Raw genomic sequence first — 16116 nt, forward strand, 5'->3', positions numbered from 1 at the left:
AACTTCAGCTTCTATTAATAGATGTGCCTTACTTTTTCTTCCCTGTATAGCCCATGTTCAGTCCTGGTCCTACCTTAAGTGTCCCACCCCTGCACACTCTGGAAGAAGGAAATGGGCTTTCTTATTTAGTATTTACTCCCTGAGAGCCTAAAAATTCAGTGAATTTTTTCTTCCAATATATTTGTTAGCTAGAAAGCATTGCTATTTTATAGATAGAAAACAGAAAGACAAAAATGGTCTGACTCAGGAAATCTGGGAACAAATAAATACATCAGCATTCATTTTTTTTAACCTATAAACATTGCTTGCTTGAGCATACAATAGCTTATACGTGTAATATTTTTGTCATTATTTACAGTAAGAAACATATGCATTACCCCATTTTCATTAATAAAGCCTTCCAAATTATACATCTTCATTGGATCAATATTGACAATTGTTTTGAGCATGCTTCAGATGAATACGGACATAAAACACACACATTATCACAAAGCAGCCTCAGTCTCAGGTGTCCTTCTGTTTAATGGGATGAGCAATGTCAGTACAGATGAGTACAAGTCTTTCTTACACCATATTTCCCAAACCATTTAAGTACATTAATGCTCTGACATGAAAAAAAAAATTAAAAAAAGAAAAAAAAAAAGACAAGAGTTGCAAGCCAGTACTGTATCCAGGATATAATTTATTTTTTCAAAATTCAATCAGATGAGTGTAAGGTCCATTTGTATCCAGTTTTAACACCTGCCTGTTCCCGTATGTGCCGTGCTTGACAAGAACACCTGCTTCCATGCATTTGGCATGGGATGCCAGTTCTTTTTCACACAGAGTCACAAACTGAGAATAAAGTTCCAGCCCCTTTTCTTTTTCAATGTTTGCATGGTACTGCATCTTTCTTCCCTTTGGTTTGCCACCTAGGGTAGCTTGTGGTATGATTAGCACATCGCCTGGCAGATCAATAACGGAAACGTACTCGCCGCTTTCATTTTCACTTAGTTTAACATTCAACAGCGTGTTGACTGCAAAGACAAATAAAAGTTATTGTTACCAGCATATGTTAACCAGAGCAAATATAACATCATAAACCAAGACTTAACAAATATTGCAATGTGTGACAAAATATTTGAGTAAAATAAGCTGATTATTAATGCAACAAAACACTGACAATCTGTAAATACTCTTAATCAACTAAGATGTCTGAGTATTGTGAAGAATGTGAAGGACATTTACATTAATGTAATATGCCTAAAGAGTTATTTCTGGGCAAAGTGGTTGGCTGTCTGAAATCCTGAAGTTTACTCTAGTTGGACACCCCTTATGGAACTCAGGATCTAATTTGTGACCCTCACTTAATTGCCTGATACTCCAATAGGCAACATTTGCACAACACTACACATTGCAGGAGATCAAACCACCTTCAATGCACTTGGGAGAAGTTTCTGCCCTCACTGTCTTTTCATTCTGGTTGCTCAGCAGTTTGGTCTCAAGTGAAGTGAGGGGTGGGCAGGAAGGTCAGAAGTGCAAACCATAACACGTAAACTTGCAAATAGAACTGATACTTTTGCTAGCATAATATTTTCCAGTGTTTCTATAAGAAATCAAATAATTCCCTCAAAATTTAATCCAACTCTGTTTAAAGCTGTGAGGATAGTAGTCATGTCTCCAAGCCCATAAAAGTTTAATGTTGTTTGAAGCAAAAAGAGCTAAGTTGTGATTCAGGAGCCAAAAAAATACCAATTTAAACAGTTTCAAAATATGTTTAAGAAAAAATATTCTATAAGACAGACACTTAAGAAGGATGGTGCGGGATGAATCTCCTAATAGAAAACAGTATTTCTTCTTCCAGCCTGTTTCATCTGCCACACAGATGAAAAGGTCATTATTCACAGAGTCACAGAATCATAGAATAGTTTGGGTTGGAAGTGACCTTCAAAGGTCATCTAGTCCAACCCCCTGCAATGAGCAGGAACATCTTCAACTAGATCAGGTTGCTCAGAGCCCTGTCCAGCCTGGCCTTGAATGTCTCCTGGGATGGGACATCTATCACCTCTTTGGGCAACCTGTGCTAGTAACACTCTCGTGAAACTCTCACAAGCGCAAAATCAATTCTCATATCATAGCTTTAAGTACACCCAAAGATTTCAACCTTGTTTAGCATCACAGAAAGACTATTCCCTCCAAGACCAAAAGAGACGCCCCCAGAAGCTGCTCTCAGCATTGTTCATAGCACCTGTGCTTGTGCACTGCCAGGTCTTTCTGCTGTTCCCAGCAGGCAGCCTGAAATACACTATTGTTACACAACCCTCTGCAAAACCACTAATATCAGCCAGCCACAGAAAAGGGGCACTTTTATCTGGAATATGTGGCATCATGGAATTTCCCAGGTGATCCAGTGCTACTGATGGAGGAAAGAAGGGAGAAGAAATTAAATAAAGGTAAAAAAGAAAACAAGAACAACAAAAGCTCAAGCAAAACGAACAGTGAGTGAAGACAGAAATCACTGCCATTTGACCTTATCCACAACATCTTATCTGCTTTGATGTAAATGTTAAAGTGCATGTGGAGAAAAGGGAAAGAACTGCAGCTACTGCTGTTAATCACTTCTGAACCAGAAAACCGCACTTGAAATGCTTACAATGTATACAGTATCTCTTAAAGGAGATGGGAAGGACACTGTTCAGCTATCCACCCAACTCCCTCTGCTGGCTATAATTTTCAATAGCCTACACATACTGTGAGATCAGTGTTGAAATAATTCTCAAATCAAACTACAAGTTATTTAAAGGCAATTTTCTTTAAATTCAGGTCTGTCCTCGACTGAACCTGTTGCCCGATACATGTAATATGTCAAACAGCAGGTGCAGTGCTTTCTCTGTTTGCCAGAATCTTTTCATCATGGGAACTGATTTTCTAACAGGTTGATCATGAGCAGACAGACAGAGCAAGAGGTATGGAGTACTGTCAAAAGAAACAAGACTGACCAAGCTGTTCTTTCAGCCAGGTGATTGATTTGGAATTATGCTATGTGATGGCTTGTTGATGACTTCACAGGCTTGGTGCCTTCTCTGCCTCTACTGCTCTTCTTCTTTCTCAAACAATACAATAATTTATAAGGATTATATCATACCAATTTTTGGAACAAGATCCTCATCAGCGTCTTTGAAGAAGCATATGTAGATAACCAGCCCTCTCTGGATCTATGAAAGATTACAGAAAACTATGTCAATGTTTCTCATAGTCCACCACGTACACTTATCATTAAAACTTGTATCAAAAATTACAGAACTAAAAAAAGCTTCTGAGACTACTTTTAGTTATTTAGTATAGCTTCAGACATCAAGTTTAGACACCACACTGTAGAAGCTTATGAGATAGATACTGTTTATCTCCACAGGGCTCCTATGTCCAATTAAGCCAATTTATTAGCTCCATGTGAAAACAAAGCTGGTTGGATTGTACAGTGTACAGCATTAACATAGACAAGGTGACAAGATGAATTAGTGTGCTTAAATCCAGCATAACAAATAATTTAAGCTTTTTCCCTATGAAAAATACAGATAAAGTAATTTTCAGTGTGAATTATGAGTTTATTTCCAATTATGAAACATAACAAATACCACAGGACTCATCAGTAAACTGAATTATATTTTGATGTTGAAAGTAATCTGGTACAGGATAGTTCTGAATAAACAGAGTCTGTTAAATAAAAATTTAAATATGATGACCAACAATGAAGAAGTTGTTCAGAATTATTATGAAGTTGCTCAAAATATTATTTATCAGTTTGGGTGAAATCTTTTTGGTGAAATGGGTGAAAGGATATGCCACTTCTTCAGAATTCAGAGAGACTACTTGTAGGAACTATCTGAGGGAGTAATTAGGAGCAAAAAGCACAAGTAAATTCTTGTGTAGCTTTTCTGCTCTCTTGGTTAGTTCACAAGGAATGCGTGTCCAACAGCCTGTGCCTTAGTAAGACAAACTGATTGACAGGCTCTGCAACCAACAGCAATTACGTCTCATGCATAAGTATACCTGAATGGTTTCACTTCTTCAGGAAATAAAAAGAAAGGTATACAATATCCAAATGCATACAATATCTAAAAAAACCCTCACAATTGCTTTGTCAAGAGTATCTTTATATATTTGTTAGAAGAAAAGTAAATGTCACCTTATGAAATACCACCTAAGAGATGCTAACTAGATTGGGGCAGGAAGGAGTCATTAATATTGATGTTATCAAACAAAAAGGATAAGAAATGTTTCTTAAAAATAACTTTTAAAAGTTTTTTCTCTCTTGTCTTTATTTTTCCTTTTTCCTTTTCTTTAAAAGATAAGGTTTTTGGTGAAGAAAACTTAGCTGTACACATGAGATTTTATCCCTTTGTTATTGCAGAGATGAAACAAAACACTCCAGGCAATGACTGGGAAGAGCTATGCCTTCTCAACTATTTTCCTAGTGACTAAGTCCTGGAAAAAGAATGCTCTTTGTAGCCAAGACATCACATGCTGAGAAGTTTCAAAAGCTTCCAATGGGTCCTTTCAAAACTCATTTTGACCAATGCAGAATATTATACAGGTTCCCAAATGACTGCCTTATTTCATAAACACTGTAAGAAATTAGATGGCCCGAACCTCAAATAACACTTCAAATCACCTGTTCAAATAAGAGAGAGAAACGCAGGCTGCCAAAAGTTAGAGATCTTTGCATGTTTAGCTAAATATTTGTTCCAGAAACAGACCAACATCAGGATATTAATAGAGAATAACAATGCACACATACCTACTAATAAAAATGTTTGTGATAAAATAGGCCAAGCACATTTACATTGTGTGTATCTGACCAATGCATTAGAAAGAAGTGACTCTGTGATAAAGCACACATCACAGAAAATCATTCAAGTTCTAAGACTTGTGACAGCGTGTTTTGCATAGTCTCACATATGGAAGTAACTTTTTATCACAAGATGAGACATACATATTGAAGGATATTAGTGGGAAAGGAGGTTAAATGAAAAAAAGTTAATTCAGAGACAAGTTAAAGGTGCTAGAGGATGCTTCTATTTATATTGCAGGCTTATGATGTCTAGAACTTTTAGAGTCGAGAACGATTCAACTGTTCTGTAAATTGAAACTTACGGTTTCTACTGTTACTGAAACCTGTAGCGGACCACTATTTTCAACATGCGTTCAACCATGTTTCAACCTCTTGTTATGTCTTAAATTCGTTAGCTTTTTAATTTTCCTAATTGAATACGAGACATAAAATTGAATGCAATTTCAGGAGCTAACCTAATGATAATGTATGTCGGTCCTCTGATCTCACACCTATGTTTCAGATGTCCCAAGACTGGTGTATGTTGCCAGTGTGAGGAACAGGAATGTGTAAACCTTCTGAAGCAAAGCAAAACATTGCATTGCTGAAGGTCCTCGGTAACCTATGCAAGTCTAGTTGACTGCCTTTCAGAGCTATATTTAAGGCAGGAAAGCAAACTAACACAAATAAGGTTACAAATTCAACATGCTGACGTGTGAAGAGCCACCGCAAGGAACTTACGTAGTGACAGGCAGGAGTCGGGCAGGGAAACTGCTCTGTGCGCATTTGCTGTTATCAGTAAAATGCCTACATAAATATACCAGTAAAGCAAGTTACTTTGCAACACTGACATTTATTATACAACTGTCCTAAGTAATCAGCAGACCAGGCAACCTCCATGAAGAGTTGAAGCAGCCAGCCCCCAAGGCCACACGGCCAGCCTGAGCAATGCTGCCCTCTACTTTTTTTTTCCTTTTTTTTTTTTTTCAGGAAAATGTAATACTGGTTATGAAAATGGAGGCACTTTATAATCCTCAGGAAGCCAGCTTGTGAAACTGACTTATATAAGTTATTCTTTGACATTTCCATTTCAAGTTCAGATTTGCTACTCTGTGAGAAGATTTCTTTATACTTCATACATTCAGAGATTGCATCACCTACCACAGCTCACAGAACAAGCCTGTGCCTAGTACTTTGCAGCTCTTTTTTCTATCTTAACCAGAAGACAAATCAAGGGAAATAAGATAAGGGGGAGACAGTTTTCACTGCATAAATTGAATGCACTTACACTTTTTAGCTGAATATTCATTGTATGTTTCTTTTCTCCCATAGTTGTGAAACACACCAAATCTCACGTTATTTCTTCCCTGCATTTAAAAGGATAACGCTTTTTTTTCCTTCTAAGTATTTTACTGTATACATAAACTTTTATGGATGCTACCTAACCAATATTTCTCCGTAAACAAGACATCCCATCCCCAGGAATCCTCAATGGGCCAGAAAAACTCAATTGTGAAAAGAAAATGAAGAGCAGTGATTCACGTATAAAGTACACTCCTAACGTTTTTCCAGATAAAGAACATCCACACGAAAGTTCCTAAAATACCTACAGGGGTCTCTTAAAGCCCAGAAGCTATTCAAAGCCACCTACATAATGTGTTATTTATAGTACATCACAAATTTCTCAAGGTGAGGACCTACTTTTAAGTTGTTACAGATCATCAGGAACACGCTGGTTTATGTAAATAATAGTTTATGAGGTCTGTATTTTTAATTTTTGTATTGACATGCATATATATAGGAGTAACATTACCAGAAAATGTCAACAGCAAAGATTCCTCCCAATGACCTCTAAAGTAGCCATAGTAAATAAACTACGAATGCCCCGTAGTTTTTTGCTGCACAGTGACTAGTTCTTGTTACAACAGATTTCTCCTAAAAAGACCCACATATCCGGGAAAGATTCCTGAGTACCCATGACAAATATTATTAAGGTTCGCATCTGAAAAAAATCTGCTGCCAAGACTGCCCAAATCTCTTGCAGAATCCTTTAGTGCAACCCATTACTTTCCCAGTGATTTTGGTTAAGCCATTTAAAACTTCAAATAAGATATATAAACAGCATAACTTCATTGTAATAGAGTTAGTCATGATATTTCTAAACCATAACATATGCCTCTTTTTGGACAGTTTAAAAGACAGCCAGTAAAATGACATGTCTGCTTTTATTTACTAGATCTACAATTACTTCTGAGATTAGCAAGCTAGAAATAGGATGTTTTTCCTGAAGTTAATTTATTCTGTGCTGAGCAACTTTCACTTTAATTAACCTTACACTGAGAGGCTAATAATGCAATACACACAGATGCACTTCAGCCAAACACAGTATCTGTGAGATGACATGGATTTCCTTTGAGCAAAACATTCTGGTTTCCCAGACCATGCTGCAGAAACTAGTTCTTACAGTTCCATCTGCCTCTTCCAACCAAGGAGATAAATGTTTTAAGGACAATGTCCAACAGGGAAAAGACCTATCAAGAGACTTTTTTGAACTCTGTCTAGATTTGTTGAATGAACTCATAAGTGCTTTAAACATACTGGAATTTTTACTTTTAAAAAGTTACGCAAGTGACTATATTTAGTCCATTCTGTTGTAGTAGTCATTAAGAAGGACAAAAGACAACTGAAAAAACCCACCAGCTAAATACTTGTCACCTGCACAGATGACTCATTCTGGTGTAGGTAACCCATAAACAGTGAAAGCCAGAGCAGGAGGGGTCATCCCAAAGGGCAGCCCTGGGCACTATGGATAGCATGTTGCCCAAAGAGTCTGCAGACCTACGGATCTCTCCAGCCACAGGACTGTGGGAGGAAAAAGGGGAAATCACAAAGTTTCCCTCAAGCTATGTGGTAGTCTACATCCTAAATTTCACTGTTGATTAGGGGTCTAACAACAAAAAAAAAATCAGAAATACAGCTGCCATAGTCCCACTGCTCTACCTCCAAGTGCAGACTATTACACAACTAATGAAGTACACAGCTGAACCCATCAGCCACATTTGCAGCACCTCTGCGAAAGTGTATTTAAGAAAGGGTATAAAAATCCCAAAGAGGGAGTAGCAACTTTAAAGGAAAAGGAGTGCTTTGTGATGGATCTGTTTCACTCCTGAAGGGACTAGTCAGTGGTGAACCCATGCTGGAGCACAGGGGAAGAATGAGCAGCAGCAAGAAACCACCACACACTGACCCCAGGTGCCCGTGTTGCTCATTCCCTTGCTCAGAGGCCTGAAGTGATAACAAGGGGGAGGGAGAGGGCTCCGGAGTCGAGAACAGACATCGGGTAGGAGGGCTGTGTGAAGTGAAGCTTAGCCTGGGAAAGGCAGACAGGTGTTTTCCCCAAATGTCTAAATATTTGTCTTTTTTTCCAATACCCAAATATTTATCTTAATTGTCAACAAACTAACTTCCCCAAGTCAAGTCTGTTTTGCTCCTGATAGTTACTGGCGATTTCTCCGGCTTTGATTCAATGATTTTCTTGCTCCTGTTTCTGCCCCGCCCGGGCGAATGGCTGCATGGGCTGCGGGCAGCGCCCTCCCCACCCCCGGAGCCGCTTCCAACGCAGGCAGCTCCTTGGGGAGCGAATCCGAACACGGACAGACGGCAGCTTTGCAAGGAAATTACAGACACGGCGTCGAACTGCGATCTCCTGAACCTCTCCGGGCGTCACTGCCGGGATCAGTGACCACGCGTGGGGGAAGGACGGCACTTTCCCTCCTGTTATCCCCAGAGCACCCTCTTCAGAAGCGGACGCACCACAACCCATCGCGGGACCCCCTCACCCCGCTCCCTGTCCCAGCCGGGGCTTGCGCGCAGAAGCGTTTTCCCGCCGCCCGGCCCGGAGCGGCCCAGCGCCGCTGCCCCTCGCCCCGCGAGGGAAGAACGGGCGATCCCGCGGTGGGGCGGCCCGCGGCAGACGGTACCTCCACCCACTCGGCCTCGGAGCCGCGTTCGGGCGGCTTCACCTGCAGCCGGGCGGACACACACTGCTGCAGCAGGGCCCGAGCCAGCGCCGGCCGCGCCGCCGCCATGGCGGGCCCACTCGGTTTGCGGGCGGGCGGGCCCCGGCCCGGTTACGCCTTTCCGCCGCCGCAGGCTGCTGGCGGCCGTGCCCCATGGGGCGAGGGGACTCGTCCCCGAGAGCCCGCGGTTCGCAGGCTGCAATGGCAGCTGGGGCGGGGGTAGGAGAGGGGACGCCGGCCCGGCCGCCCGGCGGGGGAGTCACGGGCGCGACGACCGGGGCCGTGGGGTCTGCGGGATGGCAACGGCTTTGCTTTGCAGCTATCTAGAAACGACCTGTTTGATATACAAGCAATAGAGAAAATCACCCGGTACTGTATACCTTTTGCAGAAGGTAAAATAGGGCTTGAGATGTGTCAGAGACTTCTAAAGAGTAAGGCAGTGAGGATACAAGCTTTAGAAGGGAATAAACCAAGTATTTTTATGGTCCAACTTACTTACAGCTACCAAGGAGTCATGTTTTTGGGTTTTTTTTTTTTTTTTTAAAATGAAAAATCTGCATGTCTCATGGGGAAATGTTGCATGCTTAGGTTAAGAATAGTATTTGTGTAGTTTCGGCATGGAAATGAAAGGCAATTATCTGAAGTGTATGAGTCAGGATCAAGGAGCAGGCTGGCAGGGGTGATACGGTTGTAGGTGTCTATTACAGGCCACCAGATCAGGCTGAGGAAGTTGATGAGGCCTTCTATGCGCAGCTGAGAGTGGCCTCACAGTCACAGGCCCTGGTTGTTGTGGGTGATTTTAACTTCCCTGATGTTTGCTGGAAGGACCATTCAGCCAGCCAGCCACAGTCCAGGAGGTTCCTCCAGTGCATTGATGATAACTTCCTCATGCAGATGGTGGAGGAGCCGACTAGGAGAGGTGCACTGCTGGATCTCATCCTCACTAACAAAGAGGGTCTGGTCGAAGCAGTAAAGGTTGAGGGCTGTCTGGGTTGCAGTGACCACGAGATGGTGGAGTTCAGCATCTCGTGTGGCAGGAACAGAATAGCAAGTAGAATTGCAACCCTGGACTTTAGCAGGCTGAACTTCGGCCTTTACAAGCAATTGCTGGGGGAAATCCCATGGGCAAGACTGCTTGAAGGAAAAGGGGCCCAAGAGAGCTGGATCGCATTCAGAGATTGCTTCTTCCATGCTCAGGATCAGAGCATCCCCACACGTAGGAAGTCGAGGAAGGGAGCCAGAAGGCCTGTGTGGTTGAATAGGGATCTGTTGGGTATGCTCAAGCAGAAGAGGCAAGTTTACAGGTCATGGAAGCAGGGGCTGGCCACTTGGGAGGAATATAAGGCTGCTGCTAGAGGATGTAGGAAGGCAGCTAGAATAGCCAAGGCCTCCTTAGAATTACAGCTGGCGAGAGGGGTCAAGGACAGCAAGAAGAACTTTTTCAAATACATAGCAGATAAAACTAATACCAGAGGCAATGTAGGCCCACTGATGAATGAGGTGGGTGCCCTGGTGGCAGAAGACACAGAGAAGGCAGAATTGCTGAATGCCGCCTTTGTCTCTGTCTACTCCGCTGGAGGCTGTCCTGGGGAACCCTGTACCCCTGAGACCTCGGATGAAGCCAGGTTAATGGAGGAGTTTGCTTTAGTCGATGAGGACTGGGTTAGGGAGCAATTAAATAGTCTGGACATCCATAAATCCATGGGTCCAGATGGGATGCATCCATGGGTGCTGAGGAAGCTGGCTGAAGTCATTGCTGGACTGCTCTCCATCATTTTTGCAAAGTCTTGGGAAATGGGAGAGGTGCCCGAGGATTGGAGGAAAGCAAATGTCACTGCAGTCTTCAAAAAGGGCAAGAAGGAGGACCAGGGTAATTATAGACCGGTCAGCCTCACCTCTGTCCCTGGGAAAGTAATGGAACAGCTTATCCTTGGTGTCATCTCAAGGCATATCAGGGATAAGAGGGTCATTAGGGGCAGTCAGCATGGCTTTACCAAGGGTAAGTCATGCTTGACCAACCTCATAGCCTTTTATGAGAATGTAACAAGGTGGATGGATGATGGCAGAGCGGTGGATGTGGTCTACCTTGACTTCAGTAAAGCCTTTGACACAGTCTCCCACAGCATCCTCACAGCTAAGTTGAGGAGGTGTGGTCTAGACAATAGAGTAGTGAGGTGGGTTGCAAACTGGCTTAAAGAGAGAAGCCAGAGAGTGGTGGTCAATGGTGCGGAGTCCAGTTGGAGGCCAGTATCTAGTGGAGTGCCTCAGGGGTCAGTACTGGGGCCAATATTATTCGATATATTCATTAATGATTTAGACAAGGGAATTGAGTGTACTATCAGCAAGTTTGCTGGTGACACTAAGCTGGGAGGAGTGGCTGACACGCCAGAAGGCTGTGCTGCCATCCAGCGGGACCTGGACAGGCTGGAGGGTTGGGTGGGGAATAACCTGATGAAATTTAACAAGGGAAAGTGTAGAGTCCTGCATCTGGGCAGGAACAACCCCAGGTTCCAGTATAGGTTGGGAAATTACATATTAGAGAGCAGTGTAGGGGAAAGGGACCTGGGGGTCCTGGTGGACAACAGGATGACCATGAGCCAGCACTGTGCCCTTGTGCCCAGGAAGGCCAATGGCATCCTTGGGTGTATTACAAGGCGGGTGGTCAGTAGATTGAGAGAGGTCCTCCTTCCCCTCTACTCCGCCCTGGTGAGACCCCATCTGGAATATTGTGTCCAGTTCTGAGCCCCTCAGTTCAAGAAGGACAGGGAACTGTTGGAGAGGGTCCAGCGTAGGGCAACAAAGATGATTGAGGGAGTGGAGCATCTCCCTTATGAAGAAAGGCTGAGGGAGCTGGGTGTCTTTAGTTTGGAGAAGAGGAGACTGAGGGGTGACCTTATCAATGTTTATAAATATATAAAGGGTGAGTGCCATGAGGATGGAGCCAGGCTCTTCTTGGTGGCAAACAATGATAGGACAAGGGGTAATGGGATCAAGCTGGAACACAAGAGGTTCCACTTAAATTTGAGAAAGAACAACTTCTCAGTGAGGGTAACAGAGCACTGGAACAGGCTGCCCAGGGAGGTTGTGGAGTCTCCTTCCCTGGAGACATTCAGGGCCCACCTGGACACCTTCCTGTGCGACCTCTCCTGGGCATTCCTGCTCCAGCAGGGGGATTGGACAGGGTTATCTTTTGAGGTCCCTTCCAGTCCCGGACATACTGTGGTGCTGTGATACTGTGAAAAGTAAGTGATGTTTCTGTTTCAGGTGACTGAGGTGATCCTATCAAATGGGAGCATTTCTCTTCAATTTTGCTGTGGAGCAGAGGGAACAGACAGGAATGCAGTTAAAAGGGATCTGGATAGCTAGGGAGCAAAATCATGATCTGAAAAAAAAAAAGTGCATAGTTCTGAAATGAACTTCCATGCCTAATGGGAAAAGTTGAAGTACTATAAATGTTTCTTTCAGGTTTGTGGCTACATACCCTAATGTTCATCATACAGCTCCTACATTTGAAGAGTTGTGCCTTCCTCCCATCCGTGAATTCTGACAGATACCAATTTTCAATAATATTGGCAGCAAAGTCAAGATAGAGCAATGCAGAATTCGGTCTCTCTTGGAATTCATTTTGAGGCTGAAGATCTTGTTTTTACAACCTTTTTTTTTTTTTTTTGTTTCTTAATAAGATGTAATACATAAAACGTGAGTAAGAAGCCAAATTTGATTGCCTGGCCTCAGTCACAGAGTAAGATTACTGAAGTTATCTGTTGCACAGTAAGGGGCAATATGCACTCATTAATAGCCCATGTTACACATAGGGATACATTTGGCTTCTGTCCTTTTAAAGTAACATTCTCTTGCTTGCTCTTCACAAAGCAAACCCTTATGAAGAAGAAATCACACTAGGTGGTTAGTGCATAAACTAGCTCATTTTTGCTAGCTGTAGGGTATTGTTAAGTATGAGCTGTTTTTGTTTAAACACAGCTAAATTTATTTAAAATACCTTCAGTTTTTTACTCTAAAGCTGTATCCCCATACTTATTAGGATGTGTTTAATGAGGTAGAAATACATTTAAAGTGAGCAGGTTTCCATATAGATATTTGTGATATAAATGGAAAATGGATTATACTGCAGTGTGGGCAAATCATGTAAGCAGGTTATAAAGGGATATTAATATACAAGGATACTGATTGTTCTTTGTTGTGCTACCATTCGTTATGCCAGGATTTGATGGAGAGCATTTACTTACGTGCAAGTTTCAACACAAATGGCTTTGAAACAGTGTGTAGAGAAATTAGTATGACATCATTGTTTATTTTTGGATGCTTGGTGTAATTATGTCATATTTTCCTTGGGAAGCCAAATTCATTTTGTTGTAATGCATCTTGCATTTCTTTAATCTTATTGGGCCATAGTTAGGTTAAGGGCCTTTGCATGCCAAATAACAGTAGTAAGTTTCGTGGTTAAATTTTAGATGAGAGTTTGGATTTGATTGTGGGTTTTGTATAGGAAAGAACCTCCTGACCTCTAAAGAATATTTACATACATAAAATAGATTGATGATTTTATCAGTTATTATATGAAGATATTTTGCTGCATATTCTGGATTTGACACCTGTCCCAGAATATACCTTGTGTCCTCTCTGCTGCTTGTCCCTGAAGCAGAAAGTATTTTGAGGCTGGTATCCAGAAGACATTTCTGGTTATTTTCACCTCAGTTCTCTTTCAGAGGGGCAGATGGCAGTATGAACTATTTCTCACAAATTTCAGTGGACATGTGTTTTTCCATACCCCTTCTGTGAATGGTCATGTATATTTCATATATGTTTAATGGAATGAATCCTTTTGTGAAGAGGAGGGGTGGGTGCTGGGAGCTCTGCCTCTGTGGTTACTTGGCTTTGTCGTGTTTGATTATCAGAGGATAAAATGCTAGAGATCTTTTAGTATCAAAATGATCTCAAATAGTCTTGAATTCTTCCCTATAGATGATTATTTTTGTTAGTAATAAGTTTGGTGTTGCATACCATTTTGCAGGGGCGGTAGCTGACTGGAACCCTGAAGGGACAAAATGCATCTTAGATTTTATTCCTTTGTCTGTGGTGTCTGAAACCATAATCAAAAGTCTTTCAAGCAGCTATCACATCAACAGAGTGCCCCTAGGTAACATAATCTGTTTTGAAGAGAAACTATACAAAGCTGCAGTGGCACTTACATAGCAAAGATACAAAATAGGTTGCTGGTAAGGATTATATCTTGGTAGAACTACCTTTTGTGGGACAGGCATAGCTGAAAGGCTGCTGAGTGTCAAGGGAAGAATTAGATTCAAACATTTTACTTTCTCCATTGTCCAGTGTGGAACTCTCTCTTCCCACACATACAGAGATTAAAAAAGCCAAGCAGCAGGGCACATAAAAGGAAAGAAAGAGCACTTAGTTAAATCACTTAGAAACATTTAGTAAATAATCTCAGGTGGATGCCACTACTACTGTGAAGGGTGAGCCAGAACTGATGGGCTCCGCTGTGCTAGCTAGTAGAGGTTGCTCTTAGAAGACTTTTTCATCATCAGAGATGGCTTGGAAAGTGGAATTTGTAGCAATGAATTGCAAATTTCCATCATGAGATTAAGAAAATGCTACAAAATACTTGGTAAACTGGGATTGGTGTTTAAATAAAGTACGTTTTTAAATTTGGTCATGCTGAAACAACATTTCAGTCCTCGAAGAAAGGAAAAAGATAGGCAATATCTTTAGCTTAAGATGTTAAAACTGCCACAAGACAGTTCAGAACTTTTGTTTTTGAAGTGATGTTTACAATCTTGCCTCCTGAATTGAATCAAGTCCTTTGCTTTCTGTTGGATTATGACCCTTTTTTTACCCCTTTTGCTCCCAGTTTACTTTCTTTGCTTCTGTTTCTGAGCTACTTAGGCTACTAATGCTATCTGTAATGAGCTATCTGGCTCTTTGGTGATTCTTTTTTCTATTTTGTAGCCTTTTTCTCGATCTAGTTCAAGATCCAATTAAGCTTTCTTCTTTCTACATCTCCAGAATTGCTAACTGAAATGCTGATTAGCTGTGAGAGAAGAGATGTCCCTGAACAGTGATGTGGGCGTAGAAATGATTAGGTGGTGTTCTTAGAATATTTTTATTGTTTAAGTAGCAGACACATTATGATGGCTGTATTTTCTTCTGACTTCTTTCTTATGTAAAGTGCTGTCCAGACATTAAGGTGAGGAGTATGACTGCCTCCCAGCCATCCTCCACCTTCCTCCAGAGGTATTTAAATAGGGAGGTGGAGAGAGGGCACGAAGAACTTTACCAGTCAAGCAGCAGAAATGAGATGGAATAGCAGTCATGTCACTCAAAGACCACAAGTACTGCACAATGCCTGTGTAAAGCTATGAGAAATAGTTCTTCCAGAGAAGATGTGGGTGAAGACCATCATCAGTTTTGTCTTCCAAACAGACCCCAGATCTATTTAGCCTTCAAAAGAAGCATTGCAGACTTCTGGGGGAAGATGATTTAAAAGAAGAGATGGCACTGTGATTTTTATCTTTCTGGTTTGCACCATAGCTCTCAGAAAAGTTGTGATTTCTTCAGCCCCAGTTTTGTAGCTTGACAGTGGGTGCACCTCTTTAACTCTTCCAGCAGAGCCAATTTACTCTCCCCACTAATGTCAGAATTGTTGCCAGTGAAGGTTGTTATTCCTTTTGTGGAAGAGCAATCCTGTGATTTGAGTAGTTGATTTTATGCATGTTTAAAGTACACAGCAAATATTAAATACACTATATAAAGTAGATTAGGGTTTTGTTTAGTCCTTCATACAATTACAAAACAGATACTGAAATGTGCTAAATTAGAGTAATCAAAAGTTAATTAAACTTCTGAACAAAATAACAGACTCTGTGAAGGCTGTGTCAGGTACGATTACAGCTTTTTTAAGTGAGAAGCAGAAATTTGGGTCTATTGGAAAAAAAGGTAGCCAGATAAAGGTATGCAATCTGCTTGCTTACTATGATTGTCTAAAGGAAGTAAGAACACTATTAATCACAGTTTCTTTCTCTAGAGCTGTGGGGCATGTTCATTTGCCTGTGACATTTAAGTTCTGTAGGTTTTTTTCCTGCTTGGGTGTCTCCTGCACCAAACCTTTGTCTGCATGACTGACAGATGTTGAAGTATAAAGGACTTCTGTGCCCTGCTCCAATGAAACCAACAGGGCAGTGGGAGTACATAACTTACATATGGTACATACCTAGAGTATGTACCATAGAGTCTCATTGTAACACCTCATAC

The 16116-nt window shown here is 41.6% G+C and overlaps 1 protein-coding gene across 5 annotated transcripts; it reads right to left on the reverse strand.

Annotated features, from left to right (window-relative positions):
• Positions 1-498: 498 nt before the first annotated feature.
• Positions 499-8949, reverse strand: DTD2 (D-aminoacyl-tRNA deacylase 2). 5 transcript variants are annotated; one of them, XM_065840219.2, is made up of 4 exons: positions 8791-8904; positions 5552-5617; positions 3125-3194; positions 499-1016 (listed from the first exon to the last, which is right to left on the reverse strand). In XM_065840219.2, the coding sequence occupies exons 2-4, from the start codon at positions 5594-5596 to the stop codon at positions 691-693; spliced, it is 441 nt and encodes a 146-aa protein (XP_065696291.1). In that variant the 5' UTR covers positions 5597-5617; positions 8791-8904; the 3' UTR covers positions 499-690. The 5 variants fall into 5 exon arrangements, with proteins under 5 accessions (XP_065696291.1, XP_071665483.1, XP_071665484.1 ...); XM_071809382.1 differs by having other exon boundaries at positions 8833-8901; XM_071809383.1 differs by lacking the exon at positions 8791-8904 and adding an exon at positions 6099-8761.
• Between the last annotated feature and the right edge of the window lie 7167 nt (positions 8950-16116).

Source organism: Patagioenas fasciata, chromosome 5 (genome assembly GCF_037038585.1).
Source record: "Patagioenas fasciata isolate bPatFas1 chromosome 5, bPatFas1.hap1, whole genome shotgun sequence".
In the NCBI taxonomy this organism is placed as follows: Eukaryota; Metazoa; Chordata; class Aves; order Columbiformes; family Columbidae; genus Patagioenas; species Patagioenas fasciata.

Excerpts from the sequence above, each read along its gene's own strand:
- DTD2 (XM_065840217.2), bottom strand. The coding sequence starts at position 8,898 with ATGGCGGCGGCGCGGCCGGCGCTGGCTCGGGCCCTGCTGCAGCAGTGT. Across the intron at positions 3,195-8,790 it reads CCGAGGCCGAGTGGGTGGAG|ATCCAGAGAGGGCTGGTTAT; the intron begins GTACCGTCTGCC and ends AATCTTTCATAG. Across the intron at positions 1,017-3,124 it reads GGATCTTGTTCCAAAAATTG|TCAACACGCTGTTGAATGTT; the intron begins GTATGATATAAT and ends TTGTCTTTGCAG.